The following is a 15,250-nucleotide window of genomic DNA, read 5'->3' on the forward strand; positions in this document are numbered from 1 at the left end:
AATTATAATATTATAATAGTATAAATTAAATTTGTGAACATGGTATTTTCTCACAATGTAAGACATATGTAAAGGAAATTAAGCTTAAAATGGCATTTCTGAATATTTCTTTTTTCAAATCGCTGTGAATCAGGGCCAGACAAAAAATACAGTTGGCAAAGCACATGTTCCAATCTGATGCATCCACTTTGTAGACAAATAGATCCATGTGCCTCAACATTTTTCTTGTCCAAGCTGGGATTTGTCTCTAAACTGCATGACTGGATAGCTCCAATATTGCTTGTTATTTTTGTTGCACCGGAAATTTTAGGTTAGGGTTGTGAGGGGCTGTAAGCTAGCGTGCAAGCGTGTAAACAGATAGGTGATGGGAAGTGGGGGCGCTTTGCTAGGTCAGCCACAATTCAGGGGGAAATTTTGAATGAACTACTCCCGCTTTGCAGAAACTGTCCTAGAAAATGACTCAGGTTTTTTCATCTAGGCTAAAATGATATAATCATAATAAAAGACCACTGGAAACACTATTAAAAATAGATCAAAAGATGATTGGAGTGGGACTTTAAACTGTTTGATTCAAACTTGCCAGGAGATACTTTTTTTTAGTGAATTAAGTTATCCAATCTTGAACAACGGATCATTTATATGGTTAAAAGAATCACTTGGTCTTTTGTCACGTTTTCTATGGAGCCCCTAGAGCAGAGGTGTCAAACATATCCGGCCCGCCAGGTGGTTTAGTCCGGCCCACACATGAAGAGTAAAAATCACAAGAATGTTTAAAAAAGAAAGCAAGTTTCTAGTCCATTCCTGTGGCGAGTTGTGATTTTTTAAAGAAATAACCGAAATGTGCAATTCCGCCACTAGGGAGAGCAAAGAATAGCTTAACACAGGGGTCGGGAACCTATGGCTCGCGAGCCATATATGGCTCTTTTGATGGTCACATGTGGCTCGCAGACAAATCTTTAATTATACTTTTTTTTTCATTAGACCAGTCCTTCTCGGGCGCGATGCGATGCCAGAGGCGCGCAGTAGTAGCGGTGCTTAGAGAGAGAAATCTGCGCCAGCGCTATCAGTTACTATTATCTATTATTTCACAGAGTTTGTACCAGCTGGAAACCTGTGAATTGACGTGCCTAAAACTACGCGCTCCCGTCTCTGAGAAAGAGCGCGCAGATGCGGGGACGGGATGTGAGGAAGAAAACAGAGGGTGGGGGTGAGGTGTTGTGGGGACAGGCAGCAGGTGAATCGCGCAGGGATTGTAAAAACGTAAAACCCGCTTCCCGTCACTCACTGCAGCGTGTGAGTGTGTGTTTGGCTCCCCGTCTGCATGTGAGCAGTCTTTGTCACATCTACAGAACATTCAGACCTACGATGACGTTTAAAGTCTCAACGCCTGCATGAAGCAGAAACTCACCACGTATCAACCAGACTAGACCATCAGCAAAACTACCACGAGAAATACTCATCATTTATTAGCAACAGAATAACAATGTTATTAAAAAGAATCCACAGACTTATTGTACTTTAAAAATGTTGAAATTACATCAAATGCACACATTCACTTGTATATTTAGTTTTAAACAAATTGTCGCGGACTGAGTTGGATGGCTGTTGGGCCGCGTTATAAGTTCTGGAGTTCATGAACGCATCAAGCAGAGATCTGATTGGCTCTCAGTTCTGTCGCTCAGCCTGTTGTTAGGTAGTTTGGACCAATGGGGTTCAGCTATGGGCCGAATAAGGGAAATGGGAGGGCTGGAGCGGGAGCAGGTGAATATAAAGTAGGGCGAAGCGCTCTTGTCTCAGCGGGAGAGAATCAGGAGTTGCTGAATTAATTGAACGGCGTTTGTTGCGGTCTGCAGTAATCGGAATAAAGAAATTTAAAAGAGGTTAAGTCTCCGTGCCTCAGTGTGGGGAAGGGACACTACATTACTGTATGGCTCTTTCGAAATTACATTTCAAAATATGTGGCATTTATGGCTCTCTTGGCCAAAAAGGTTCCCGACCCCTGGCTTAACAGGTGAAACAACATAACTCTGCATGTGCCAAAAACGAAACCTAACAGCTCTGTGTCTGGGTAGGCAGTAGTTTGGTTCCCTGTGAGCTTCACACTGAAGGATGATCAGTAGTGACACAATGATGACCAGAATGTTGTCAAAAAGAAAAAAAAAGGTTGAAGTGAAGTCCTGAGCTTTCCAGGAAAATGGAAAGCGTTTTATTTGTTCACGGAGCTGAATGCAAACCTGCATGCTTGGTATGTCTTTAACAGGTTCTCCAAGAACATAACATTCAGCACCACTATGAGACTCTCCACAATGAAAAGTTTCACCATTTGCAGTTAAGAAAAAAAAGATTTACAAACTATTAGCTGGACCGATAAATAACCATCTGGATTTACTGTTGCCGTGACGTCAGTGATGGAGCAGTGACACCTAGCTAGTTCACCATTTTCTGATGGTGAACTTATTGAAAAATGCTGAAGGCTGCAGAAGTCTTGTTCCCAAAAAGCAGTCGACCTTGAACATGAGTCTGTCAAGAATTACAACTCCAGATCCAAGATCTCTGAGGAAACATGGGCAGCCATATGAATTCAGTCATTTATTGTATTTTCAGTCACTATTGATGAAAGCACCAACATCACAGATATGTGCAGATGTGAATATTTATTTAAAGTGTTGAAGAGACTGTCACAGTGGATTTTCTTGAATTGATGGACACAACAACAACTGATGACACAGTCAGCTCTCTAGTTACTGTGCTGGACGATGTTGAACTGGTCAAATGAAGTAATGATGGTCACTGATGGCGCTTCCATCAAAGGTCAGGAAGAAGGCAGGTGTTGCCTCAAAATTCAGGCAGAAACCAGGAAAAGATTCTTATAATAATGAATGATAATAATAATGGACATTTCATTGTGTTTTGCACACTTGAATGACAGTAAATGTGTTTCTGCAAATGTGTTTCTGATTTGAATCCTGATATTGACGGTCTGGTGAAGTTTCAGGAGAGAAAGGAGGTTAACTCCAAAAATGTTTGCAAGTTTAATTTAGTGTAATTTTGTCATCGTTTGGACGTTTACATTTTAGGAAGATGTTTCATTTTTTTCTGTAGCCCCTCTTAAATTTATTATCAGGATTGCTTCAGTGTCAGATTTAAAATATTCAGGCTGTATGAAATTGAATAAACCAATATTTTTTAAAGTGAAATTCATTTCATTTAAGATCCATTGGCCTCTGTGAATGAATGTGTAATAAGAAATGATTAAGCTACCATGTTGGTTGAGGCATGTTTTCCAATTGGGTAAAAAACAAGAATAAAGCTTTATTTTGCCTTTACGCTACTGGTCCGGCCCAGTTGAGATCAGACGGGTTGAATGTGGCCCCCGAACCAAAATGAGTTTGACACCCCTGCCCTAGAGGGACATAGAAGTAAAAATTAAATATTACTGTTTTATCGTTCGCACGAGAAACCATCTGGTACACACGAGAAACATACTGGTGCACACAGTGAACCAGAGTGTTTAAAAATTCTATACGTCCCTTTAGGGGCTCTGAATTTTTTCAACATTTAGAATTCACCACTTTTGACATATCTGCTGTTCTTGCTTGTAGAAATCAGATAAAGGACACCAGTTATGTCTATTTGTTTATCTACTTGTTTATTTATTTAAAGAAATAATTTACAAGCTCAAATTAATTCAAAGGAAATATTATTTGAGGGAATGGTGGTTTAAAGCAGAAATAGGATATACCTTTACCTGCAAATAACCTATATATATTGCAGGTATATACCTATACCTGCAAACAACAAAGAAGTAAACAAAAAGCCTATCTTACTTTTGATTAGCACATTTCTACATTTACAGATTTGAAAGAAGAATGCATCTTTACATTATTACATACATTATTAACCCACATGACAATCAAGTGTCAAATGAAATATTTGATTCCATGTCAGTGAAACTTTCTAAGAGCGTATCAGATGTGACACAAACACACATGCACAGATCATAGGCAGCTGTCCTTCATGATGCCAGGACTCTCGATTGCTTTTCTCCTGCGAGCCACAGCATCTAAGATCTTCTTCCTGGGCCCCAACTGAATGCGAATGCTTTTCAGGTCATCATCAGAGCAAAGCAGAAGTGCTTCCAAGTCCAGATGCTCTCGACTAAATGCAAGTGTGAACTGTGGCAGGGAGAGGGCAGACAAGAACACTTCTAAAGGAGAGTTTTCCTTGTCTTCATCATCATCAAGTCCCAGATCGTCCTGATCCCAATTAAGGTCATCGTCATCAACCTCCCCATCACCGCCGGCATTTTCCTCCCCCTCAAAGAGCTGATTCTGAACAAGGTAGCCGAGACTTTCGTTGTTCCCGCTGGGAAGGTCTTCCGCATCCATGTTCATCTTCTTCATGAAGATCAGACCTCCAAGACCAGGTCGGTTGAAAATGGATTGCTGGACTTTTCCTGATTCTTCCTCGCCGTCCTCATCAAACTGGTTTGTCATTTCCTCTTCTAACATATCTTCGTCCTGCTCGTTGAAGACTCCGAGAAATTCTGGCTTATCAGGTGCTCCATTGTCCTGTTTGCCGTAGATAACGTTCGGATCTCCTGGCCTCTGCAAAGTGCCTTTGTCTTTCATACCAAGCCTCTTCTGCAGTGTACCTTTGACCCTGGCTGTAACGGAGCCAGTTTTTTCTGCAGCAATCAGCTTGGAGAATTGCTCATTAACTCCAATCTTGTTTCCATCCGTAGATTCAGCTGATCCCATGCTTTCATTATCAAAACTGCCTGATCCTCTGTTCATTTTGACCATCTTACTCTGATGCTTCTTCTTCACCTTTTCGCAGAGTTTTACTCGTCTCTCTGCTTCTTTCTGAGCCTCCTTCTTCAAGTTGGCAACCTTTCTCGAATTCTGATTGGTCTGCCTCGAAGCAGCGGCATCCAGAAATCGCACGATTTCCATGTGGCCATGAGACGCCGCCACATCCATGGCTGTGTGGAAGTCATTATCCAGAGCGAAGAGGTTGGCGCCAAAGTTGACCAGGAAGCTTACGATGTGCATGTGGTTGTTTGATGCAGCATGATGCAGCGGTGTGTTCCCCCAGATGTCACTTTTGTTGGGATCTCCTCTGTGTGACACAAAGGGAAAAGGAATTTTTAAATGTTTGAATGTTAATATTATTGATACTTTTAACAAAATGTCTTGCTTCACAAATGTTAATCGCAGTATAATTTAAATTATAAGTCTAAAGAAAAAAGTTGGATGCAGGCTGATGTCATTCTGATGCAAAATTTGTGTGGGTAAAAAAAAAGTTTAGAGCTAAGGGAAAAAAATTACAATCCAAACTGTTTTTTAGCATGTTTAGAGTCAACTTTCACTGCAAACACTCTCTTTTTCATTAAAGTTGTACATTTATAAAAAAGATTACTTCATTTTAAAGGTTCAGTTCACTGGGATTTTATGTTGACATATCTTGGTTAAGACCATGGCAACCAGCACATGATTGTGGGTTGTTAACCTATAAAATAACTGCTCACAAAATCCACTCACAGCCCAGAGGCTCTGAGGCCGAACATATGTTTTCTTATAAAATCCATTCACAGCCCAGTTACTAATCATCTGCTCCACATTTCTAACTTGATTGTTAATGATATTCTCAGGTTTTATGGCAAGAAAGCACAAAAAATGAGATTTCTTCAAATTGTATAAACAAGAGAACACAAAGGAATAAAGGTCAAGCTAAATGGTAAACTATTAAGATTGGAAATCCTCCTGTGATTGACCTTTTTGCCACAGCAATAAAAGTTTTGATTGCTGTATTCCAACCACGCCTTGTTATAAATTTTATCTCCTGCGGGTTACGACAAAAGCAGAAGTGTTTTCAGTTAATTTAGACATTAAAGACAAAGCAAGTTAAATGTATTAATTATGTTACAGACATTTTCTCTGATGCTCATGCTACATTTTAGCCAGATGGTGAGAGGCTTGAAGAGGGGGTGGTGAGGATAGATGAATGCCTCTTTTGTTTCACATCAAGGATGTGGCTGATTGAACATTTGGTTCAGCTCATGGGAGAGAATTGAGTTATTTGTTTTTTGTTCATAATGAGGCTGGGGGAAAAAAACAAAATTCATAACATGAGGAAATAAACCAGTCAAAATTTTTCTTTTTAACCTTTGGCCAAATATTTCTGTTTATTTCACCTGTGTATATATCTACTTGGTTCAGTTTTGAACAACAGAAGCCATCATATTTACAGTATTTTTTTCATGGTAAATTTTACTCCCTCCTCAAATATATAATTTTTACAGATAAACAATGTGAAAAATGTAAATTTTCAGAGTAAAGTGACAGACAAATTCCTTACTCTCTGCTGCATATGAGCTGAAGAGCTTCGACGTGTCCGTGAAAAGCAGCCAGGAGGGTGGGGGTCATACCATCTTCATCTGCAGTGTTCAGGTCTTTCCTCGTGGCCTCCTTCAGTAGGTCCAAATAACCATCAGCCGCTGCTTTGTGGTACCTAGACATCTTCACAAAGAACTGAAAAGAGAGATCTGTTTGTGTCTCTTCTTTCGTCCTCTCACCACAGTGCAAGATGAACAGCGGCCGCTGCAGATCCAAGCTACAAAGTGATCACTGGGCGTATAAGCAGCTCAGAGCCATAAAACAAAAGCAAAGTCCAGTTCTCTGCTGTCAGCTGCATCAACTCATCATTGCTGCTCTTTTTAGCTCACAATGTCACATAGGAATGTCTGGTGTGAACTAACAGCTATGACATTCTTTTTTTGAATACAGTCCCATAATATTAATTTGTAAATAATGATGATGATGATAATGTCTTATTCCAGAGATATATCTTAAAAGTCAATACAAATATGAAAATATACAAGAAATATCCAAAAGGGAGTGAGAAGAAGTAAATGCTTTATAAATTCTCACCCCTACGCCCGCCATTACTACTATTATTAACTTTAATGAGTACATATTCCGTATCATTTATGGATAAATATACACATAAAAACATAAACAGGTGGAAACATCTGAGACACATTTTTCACGTGTAAACACTCATTTCATTCCTTTTAAATCTTACACAATTCAAGTTTTACTGATAAATATTTCAAAGTTTATTTATGTTTTGTAAATGTAACGATAATAATTATACTTACTGAATTATAAATATGTTTACTGATTGTTGTAGACAAAATATATAATAGCTCAGAGTTGTTTCTATTTTTATTTTATACATTTTGCGCCTCAACACAATGCACAATTATTGAGTGGATTTTATCTTTCTGTCCGCTAGGTGGCAAAAGAGATTTGTCGTTGAATTTTTAGTATGGGCCGAAGAAGAACTTGTCAACAGAGCTTGACCAATCAAAAGCAATCATCCTCCCTGCTGTTTCTTCCGGGCCGCTCAGACTCTGAACTACACCATGAAGTTGTGGTTGTCAAACACTCTTTGGTTAATGTTTTCACCGCTTGACAGATCAGACTGACCTCCAGCTATCCTCCCCTAACTTACTGTGGTGAATTCCGTTTTTAATCGTGTTCTAACCGGAAACTCTCGCGCAGAGATGTCAAACAACGGCGGTTCGGCTGTCGGCCTTCTGTCCTACGAGACGTTGGTTCATGCGGTGGCAGGTGCGACGGTGAGAAGTCGAGACAGAAACGAAAGTCTAAAACCCGATTTATATGTACATGTACTTTCAGTCCAGATGATTCCCGTGTTTGGTGTGGGTTAGTTTTCACGCAGCCCTGTTTTACAGGGGAGTGTGACGGCCATGAGCGTGTTCTTTCCTCTGGACACGGCCAAAAGCAGATTGCAGGGTCAGTTATTGCTGGTTTTACTACATCTGATATTCTAGTTCATCATGAGGGTAGGCATTATTTAAGATGTAAATTTGTCCTTGTTTAAATCAACAGAAATGGTAAGACAATTATATTATAATCCCATTTGTCAGCTTATTTTTTTTAGTTTGGTATTTTATTATAATATATTATTGTTTTAGTATTAAACACTGGTATAAACATAACCTTTATTGCTTTTGTTTCCCATTTGAAAGCTAAATTAAGTGAAAGTCTAATACCAGTATAATTTTTTTTGCATAATATATCTCTTAAGCACAATTCCCAAGTTTATATTGAAGTATAATATTTTCCTTTAGTGGATGAGAAGCGGAGGTCTCGCTCCACCCCTGTCATTCTGGCTGAGATAGCAAAAGAAGAGGGCTTGTAAGTTTTGTTTTCTACCAGTACACCGCATTAAAACTTTTATAACTTTGTTTTTATAACTTAATGATTTCACTTTTTTTTTAATCCTTTAGCCTATCTCTGTACAGAGGCTGGTTTCCAGTCATTTCCAGCCTCTGCTGCTCCAACTTTGTTTACTTCTACACCTTCAATGCACTGAAGAAGGTGGCGGCAGCTGGACCAGGCAAACCCAGACCAAGCAAAGACCTGCTGATGGGGGTTGTTGCTGGTAAGGCCGCATATAAATGAAACATCAAAAACCCTGACCTAAAGATGTATATGGGATCTTATAGTTCTTCTTGCTTAAAAAAAAGTTACAGTAAAGTTGTTGCCTTTTTTGTTTTCTAGTTGGTTCATTACAAGTTTAAACAAATAAAGAACTTCTTATGTTTGTTAGTAAAAGTTTTTGTATGGATTTAGTTGCACAGTCCTGTGACTAGAAGTGACAAATCTTTCATATATACTATACTATGTCTAACCAGGAGAATTACTAAAACTCCAATCTTGTTAAAAAGTGATAAACTTCTACACCAATTCTTATCAATGTAAAAGTTAATCCCGGACAAGCCCCCAATTGTTAAATTCTACAGATTGTAGAAAAAAAAAAACTAAAAGGTGCACAGTGCATAGTCAAAAGTTATGCAAAATAGATGCAAGGTTAATTTGACAAGTATCTATATTTAGAAACTAGTAGACTTTTCTTCAAAAGTGATCCATCAGCAGCAGCAATCCTCAGACTTAGAGTAGTCTCCCAGCTGATATGGACTACATTGTCACTTTGTGACAATTTGGAGGGAAAAATCCTGCAGATCACAAACAAAAAGAACACAGATGCACATAACATCCCATGACCCAAAGTTTGGAACAGTGTCGTCAAATAATGCTCTGTAATCCATCTTAAATGCCAAAATTACTTTTTCATTGCTGCCATAAAATAAAAATGTGTTTTTCAGGGGTTGTGAACGTGCTCCTGACCACGCCCATGTGGGTGGTCAACACTCGTCTGAAACTGCAGGGGGTGAAATTCAGAGACGAGGATCTCCATCAGACTCATTACAGAGGCATATTCGGTTCGTGGTATTTCTTTGTGCAAAAAGATAAAATAAAAGGAGTCTACAATATGTGGATCACTTTCACACCTCATTTAATCCTGATTTTTCTTGTCAGATGCTTTTTCACAGATCATTGCCAACGAAGGAGTAGGAACACTGTGGAACGGCACTCTGCCGTCTCTCATCCTCGTCCTCAACCCGGCTGTGCAGTTCATGTTTTATGAAGCCTTGAAGAGGAAAGCAGGAAAGGGAGGGAAGAAGGTGAGAGGACACAAGAAAAATGGAGGAGCAGAAAGCTTTTGGGGTTCATTTAAGCTCCACCTAACTAAGAGAACCAATTTCTATGGAGATCTGGAAAATTAGTTGACACTTAAGTCAAGAATTTAAAGATAACGCCGGGTAGTTGGAACTGATAAAAAAAAGTGTGAAAATTCTTTAACATTGGAACCTTAGCTCCAGTGTTTACATTCTTTCGTCTACCGCATCTTTTCACCAATCAACGCATTAAACAGAACTCCAACGGATGCTGCCGCAGAGAAAAGCGGCGCCGCAGCCGTCTGTCAGTAATGTGTTGCACATCGGTGCAAAGCCAGAAGGAAAAGTCGCTTTTCTCTGCACCAGAATCTGCTGATTTAAAGATTTCCGGTATGTCAAAAGAACCAGTGTCATTTAGGTGTTGCTGTGACATAATTGGTGTTAAAGGATTTACTATGGTGGCCCTAAAGTTCAAATCACATCAGCAATCACTGAATGCAAAAACACCAGAAAGATCACAACAAGTAAAAGTACAGTTTTGATCCAGTTACCAGCTTAGACGAGGAAAACAAAAAGACATACTCAGAAATGCAGTTTAATCCTGAAATTCCTTTATACATCATGCCACAATAACATGTTCAAACACCAAAAGTGTGAATTTCATTGGAGTTGGTCTTTAAACACCAATTTTTTCATTTAATTTATCATCATTGCAGAACTTTTGTAAGTTAATTTTTTTCAAGTCTGAATGCCGATATTGACAGCAAATGAAAAGGAAAGTGCAACCCTGTAAAAATAAAGTCTAGAGTCCTGAACTCAGTATTGCAGTCATGTTCCAGGATTAATTTAAAAATAAAAACAGTTTTTTCTCTTCATTTAACCACAGATATCCTCAGCACAGATTTTTCTCATTGGAGCCATTGCCAAGGCCGTTGCTACCACGGTAACATATCCTCTACAGACAGTTCAAGCCATCCTGAGGGTAAATTCTTTGTTTGAAGTATTTTAAGCTCATTTAAACATGAATTACTGAATTTTTGAGACGAGATCTAACTCTTCAGAATGTTTGTTTCCTAGTTCGGCCAGTACAAAGGTGACGGTAAAGGCGGTCTGATGGGCAGCCTCTCCAACATTTTCTTCCTCTTCATGGACAGAATCAGGTCAGTACAGCAGGAATTAAAGCCACATACTCAAATATCCGGGTCTTCGTCATTTCTATAAACGTTCTGTGTTGCAGGAATCACGGTGTTCTTGGTCTGTACAAAGGCCTGGAGGCCAAGCTGCTGCAGACGGTGCTGACTGCCGCCCTCATGTTTGTCGTCTACGAGAAGATCACTTCTGCTACTTTCAAAGTCATGGGTCTGAATAAGAAAATGAAGCACTGAGAGCTGCTGTTTGAACACATCAATGCACTTTTCAGCAGATTTGGTCTGTGTCTACAGATGATGTGCAGTGAGTAATGCTTGTTGAAGTCTTCAGCATGTTCTAATAAGGGCAGACAATTAAAATCAGGGGCATTGCCTTAACAGCTTTGATCTATGCTAGAAAAGTTCCTTCTTTTTGTCGGTTTCCATAAATCTATTTTAACTGGGCATTTATTTCATTTAAACAGCTGAAACACAGGTGGTTATTATTTTGCATTTAATTATTAACCAGTAAAACTGTTTCCGCCCTTTTCCCAGACTCTAGGTTTTACATTAAAGAATTGAACTTGCACTGATTTTTAACTTAAATCTTGATTTAAAAAAAACTAAAAACGTAAGAGATTTGTGATCATTACATTTAGCCTGAATCACTGGTGCCATTCCATAAACTCTTAAGTGTGAACTGCAGCCCGATTTTGGAGAAATATAACCCATCTGTCAGTTCTTGCACCTTGAATCGACTTAAACATTTACTGATGTGTGGAATTGTTAAAGATATGAATCAAAAGCTTCATCTGATGCCAAGCGGACCTTCAGTCCTAGCAAGACAATGTTTCACTGTGGCTGATAGTTGACGCCAAACATGGCTCTGAGTTATTCCTAGAAAATGTTTACTGCACTCAACTTTCAGCATTCAAGTCACCTTTTTTTTTTTAAAAAAGGTTTGTTTATCAGATGACAATATTTTTGCTGGCTTTGCCAGCTGATGTGCTCCAAAGGCTGAGATCTGCAGCTACTTTGGTTTTGAGACCAATCACGTTTTCTGAGAAACAACCAGGCCTTTCCTTTTTTTTTTTTCTTTTTTAATACCCATACCTAAAAGAATACTGTTTCTTATCAGATCACCTCTGTTTACCTTTAATTTGACTCACTTGTACAAATTGGGTCAGTTAATTTCATAATGAATAAAGATGCATTAGGACAAAAGTTACACTTCATCACTGATGTCACTTATTGTCCCACCCTGGAATTGTACTTAAAATGTTTACAGAAGTATTTTGTAAATGTTAAGAGACTTGTCTTTATATCATTTTACTAATTTACAATGGTTTTTGAATTTTTTTTTTTCTTTAAATGAACTTCTCTTTTTTATGACTGTCACCACAGAACAATAAAGCTTAAGGAACAGAAAAATCACTTGTATGTTTAATAACATTAAGAATGTTTATTAAAAACTCATTAAAAAATTCATACAGTTAGGAGTTGTGGAAGAGCTGGTGTGTTAGTGATGTGATTCCTGATTTCCGCTCATCCCATCTATGAACCAGCGTGGCAGGAAGGAGTACTGGGAGTCCCTGTGCACAGAGTAGGTCACGTCTTTGTAGGGTTCCCAGGAAAACAAATACACCAGGCTGCAATGAAAGCATTTTGTTACAACCACAACATTTATTTGCTCTAAATATGTAAAAGCTGTGGCTCTTTTAAAGACCCTCTCCCAGCAGTCTTAATTATGAGAATGTGCTTTTATAACCCAAATCAAACAGCCTGTGACCTTTTCTAGGATGTATTTTCTGCAGTTCATCACAAATTTGCCTCTCATTTGTGGGTGGGACTGTTGGCACAGAACAACCCCGCCCCCCTTTACGGTGCCAAGAGCTTAGAGCAGGGAGCCTGTGGGTCGCCCAACATATTTTCTACCTCACAAACGAGCTCTTTTACAGCATTTTCTGTGGTCTACTGATTCACAATAACCTCAATAAAGAAATACTCATAGCTAAATTGTCTTAATAACTGTCCTCCATCAGAAAAATGTCACAAGAACATGTTAAAAACACCAAAAACATTGTTTTATTGGCGTGGGTCTTTAAGCAACTCGCCTGTGGTCGTTTTCTGTGACGATCGCCTTTACAAAGGACAGGAAGTCGCAGCAAAAGTTCATGCAAACGGTGGGCCTCCAGCAGTTGTATTCATTCTGCAAAAGATAAAAAGAAGACTGTTTTCACAGATTCAATCCCTCTAACCATCAATTCTGAAACTCTACCTTGATGAGTTGGGACACTTTAGAGACGAGGAAAGTCTCCGTGGAAACGACCACCCCGTCGTGATCCTTGAAACCTGCCACAATACGAGGAACTCCAGGTAGAAAAGACTGCGCCCACCACTTGAGTAGTTTGAATCTGAATTTAGCCATTGAAAGGATAGTCATCAACGTTTGTTTGCAAACTTTACAGGCCAATGATGAGTCTCTCATTCACCTGTGGAAGTTGCTGCGCTGTTTTGGAGTACAGATCTCTGGAGAGGTCTTGAGCTCCACATAGCAGGCAGGAGGAGGAGGAGCGTTGGGATCTTTATCCCGACAATCCACCTCCCCGGAGAACAGGAGTTTGTGATCTGCAAGTCGAGTCTGAACCACAGTGCAGAAGGCCTCGTTGGTGTTAACCACTCCACTGGGGTCAGGTAGGCTGTCGGCGTTATCTGAAGACAAAGTTTGAGTCTCATCGCTTAAGCATCCGTCAGTCTCCATGACAGTAAAAAGATTTAGCAAACCAAATAACATGGAAACTCCTACCTGCACAGGTGTACTGCTCAAACTTGTAGCCCCAGTACATCATCTCTTTGTTTCTTTCAGGACGCTTCTCCCGTTCAATGCGAGCGGCTTCCGTTTCCACTTCACTGATGTAAACAGTGCCGTTGAACTTGGTGGCTGCCAGCAGCCAGCCCTCCTTTGTCTCGTACGGTGTGGTCAGCAGCTTGGTCAGGTGGCCTCTCCATGTGACAAAGTCGACATCTAAAGCACTGGACGAAGCAGAAGTTGATTGAACAGGTAGACGTGCTGCTAAAGGTCAAAGGTTATTGTTCATCGGGAGCCAGACATAGAAGTAAGAGGGTAACCTCACCGTGGCGAGTCTGCAGTCCCTTTTGATTTAAGCGTCTCTTTGTTGGCTAAGATCCAGCGAAGAATATGGTCCAGCTTTTCTTTCACATTTTCATCTCTTCTTACGTAGCGGTCCTTGTAACCGTCTTTCAGGTCAAAATTGGGATTTTTGTCCGGTTCCACATAGTATCTCATTTGTCGTCCGTCATTAAAAAATCTGCGCTGAGAGTCGAGAGAGAAACATCCCACTTCCACCGGCTGTCTGTACAAAGGAAAGTCTCTCTCGTAGAGGTCCTTCCTGGTGCTCAAAGTCTGAGATCTTAGAGGGGTTTGCCCTGTTTTTACGTCTAACTGATCCCTGTGGTGAGTTAGGGGATCACCATCAGAATGATTTCTTCTACCATGGCCTCTTTCTCGCCTGTATGCTGAATGATGATGGTTGTGGTATCTGGAGTTGGGACTGCGGGATCTGTGATGGTCCATTCCTGTAGGTCAATGGAACGATGAGTCCAACCGCATGTAACAAAATCTCCTCTGGGATAAACTAAGAAAAAATGTATTTCTTTCTAGCTGTCATCAATGAGCTTTTATCTCATTTAAGGAAAAATAAAAAAAGTTTCTTCCAGCATCTACCCCAACTTAACTTATTTACTTTTTTCTATTATACCTCAAAATATTTGGTAGAAAAAGACTAAAGACGATTTTAAAAAGAACCTATTGAACTTTTATTCTCGTTGATTTTAAATAAGGACAAAAGGAGATCTCTTTTTTTGGCAGACCAACAAGCACTGTGGAAAATATGCAACACCAAAAAAAAAAAAAAGAGAGACTAGACATTCAAACTGACAGTTTAAGTCTTTTTTCTTAGGCCGTTAACTAAAAAAGCAAGATTCATTGAAACTAAACATATAAACCAGAATCATTCAATTTCCTTAATGCTTTTATGCAAGTCTAATTCGATTACTGGTATATTATTATTCGACGGCTTCCAGTTGTCACGTGAATTATTGTGGCCACGTATGTAAACAAAACAAAAAAGTGATATGCATTTTGTTTTAACCTTTGCTTGTGGATTTTAGAATTTTACTTTTCTTCAAAACTTCAGGTCATTTTGGGACAAATGCATACGTCAAAAGTGCATTTGTTGGGATTAAATGCACTAAGTTAATTTGTTGGAACTTGATACATTTATTATAATGTACAGATTTACCTCTGATCGGATGTATTTTTGTTTACTTTAATATTCATATCCTATCGTAAAAGCAAAGCATAAAGCAATGAAATGAACACATACCTGTAGATCAGCAAACACTTCAATATTAAAAAAAACAACAGTTGCGTCGTATTTACATGTTTTTCTAACGTCCACGAAAGCGACGTTGTGGAAAAAATGTATGCAAACGTTAGTAAACATGAGGCAGCTAAGCTAACCGGAACAAACGCTAACCAATACTGTGA

General features: G+C 39.3%; 3 protein-coding genes across 4 annotated transcripts; 1 reads left to right on the forward strand and 2 right to left on the reverse strand.

Moving 5' to 3' along the window:
- Positions 1 to 3,628: 3,628 nt before the first annotated feature.
- Positions 3,629 to 6,637, reverse strand: anks4b (ankyrin repeat and sterile alpha motif domain containing 4B). Its single transcript, XM_004071674.3, has 2 exons — positions 6,361 to 6,637; positions 3,629 to 5,121 (listed from the first exon to the last, which is right to left on the reverse strand). Exons 1-2 carry the CDS (start codon positions 6,519 to 6,521, stop codon positions 3,999 to 4,001), a joined length of 1,284 nt encoding a protein of 427 aa, XP_004071722.1. The 5' UTR covers positions 6,522 to 6,637; the 3' UTR covers positions 3,629 to 3,998.
- A 733-nt stretch (positions 6,638 to 7,370) lies between these two features.
- LOC101158446 (peroxisomal membrane protein PMP34) lies at positions 7,371 to 12,111 on the forward strand. 2 transcript variants are annotated; one of them, XM_004071675.4, is made up of 9 exons: positions 7,371 to 7,645; positions 7,763 to 7,823; positions 8,162 to 8,228; positions 8,321 to 8,475; positions 9,200 to 9,316; positions 9,414 to 9,559; positions 10,440 to 10,535; positions 10,631 to 10,713; positions 10,791 to 12,111. In XM_004071675.4, exons 1-9 carry the CDS (start codon positions 7,571 to 7,573, stop codon positions 10,936 to 10,938), a joined length of 948 nt encoding a protein of 315 aa, XP_004071723.1. In that variant the 5' UTR covers positions 7,371 to 7,570; the 3' UTR covers positions 10,939 to 12,111. The 2 variants fall into 2 exon arrangements, with proteins under 2 accessions (XP_004071723.1, XP_011476510.1); XM_011478208.3 differs by having other exon boundaries at positions 7,371 to 7,637.
- A 7-nt stretch (positions 12,112 to 12,118) lies between these two features.
- dxo (decapping exoribonuclease) lies at positions 12,119 to 15,247 on the reverse strand. The gene is made up of 7 exons (XM_004071444.2): positions 15,087 to 15,247; positions 13,815 to 14,277; positions 13,487 to 13,713; positions 13,173 to 13,392; positions 12,959 to 13,094; positions 12,795 to 12,889; positions 12,119 to 12,329 (listed from the first exon to the last, which is right to left on the reverse strand). Exons 2-7 carry the CDS (start codon positions 14,273 to 14,275, stop codon positions 12,200 to 12,202), a joined length of 1,269 nt encoding a protein of 422 aa, XP_004071492.1. The 5' UTR covers positions 14,276 to 14,277; positions 15,087 to 15,247; the 3' UTR covers positions 12,119 to 12,199.
- Between the last annotated feature and the right edge of the window lie 3 nt (positions 15,248 to 15,250).

The sequence above is a fragment of the Oryzias latipes genome, chromosome 8 (genome assembly GCF_002234675.1).
Source record: "Oryzias latipes chromosome 8, ASM223467v1".
NCBI classification, from domain to species: domain Eukaryota; kingdom Metazoa; phylum Chordata; class Actinopteri; order Beloniformes; family Adrianichthyidae; genus Oryzias; species Oryzias latipes.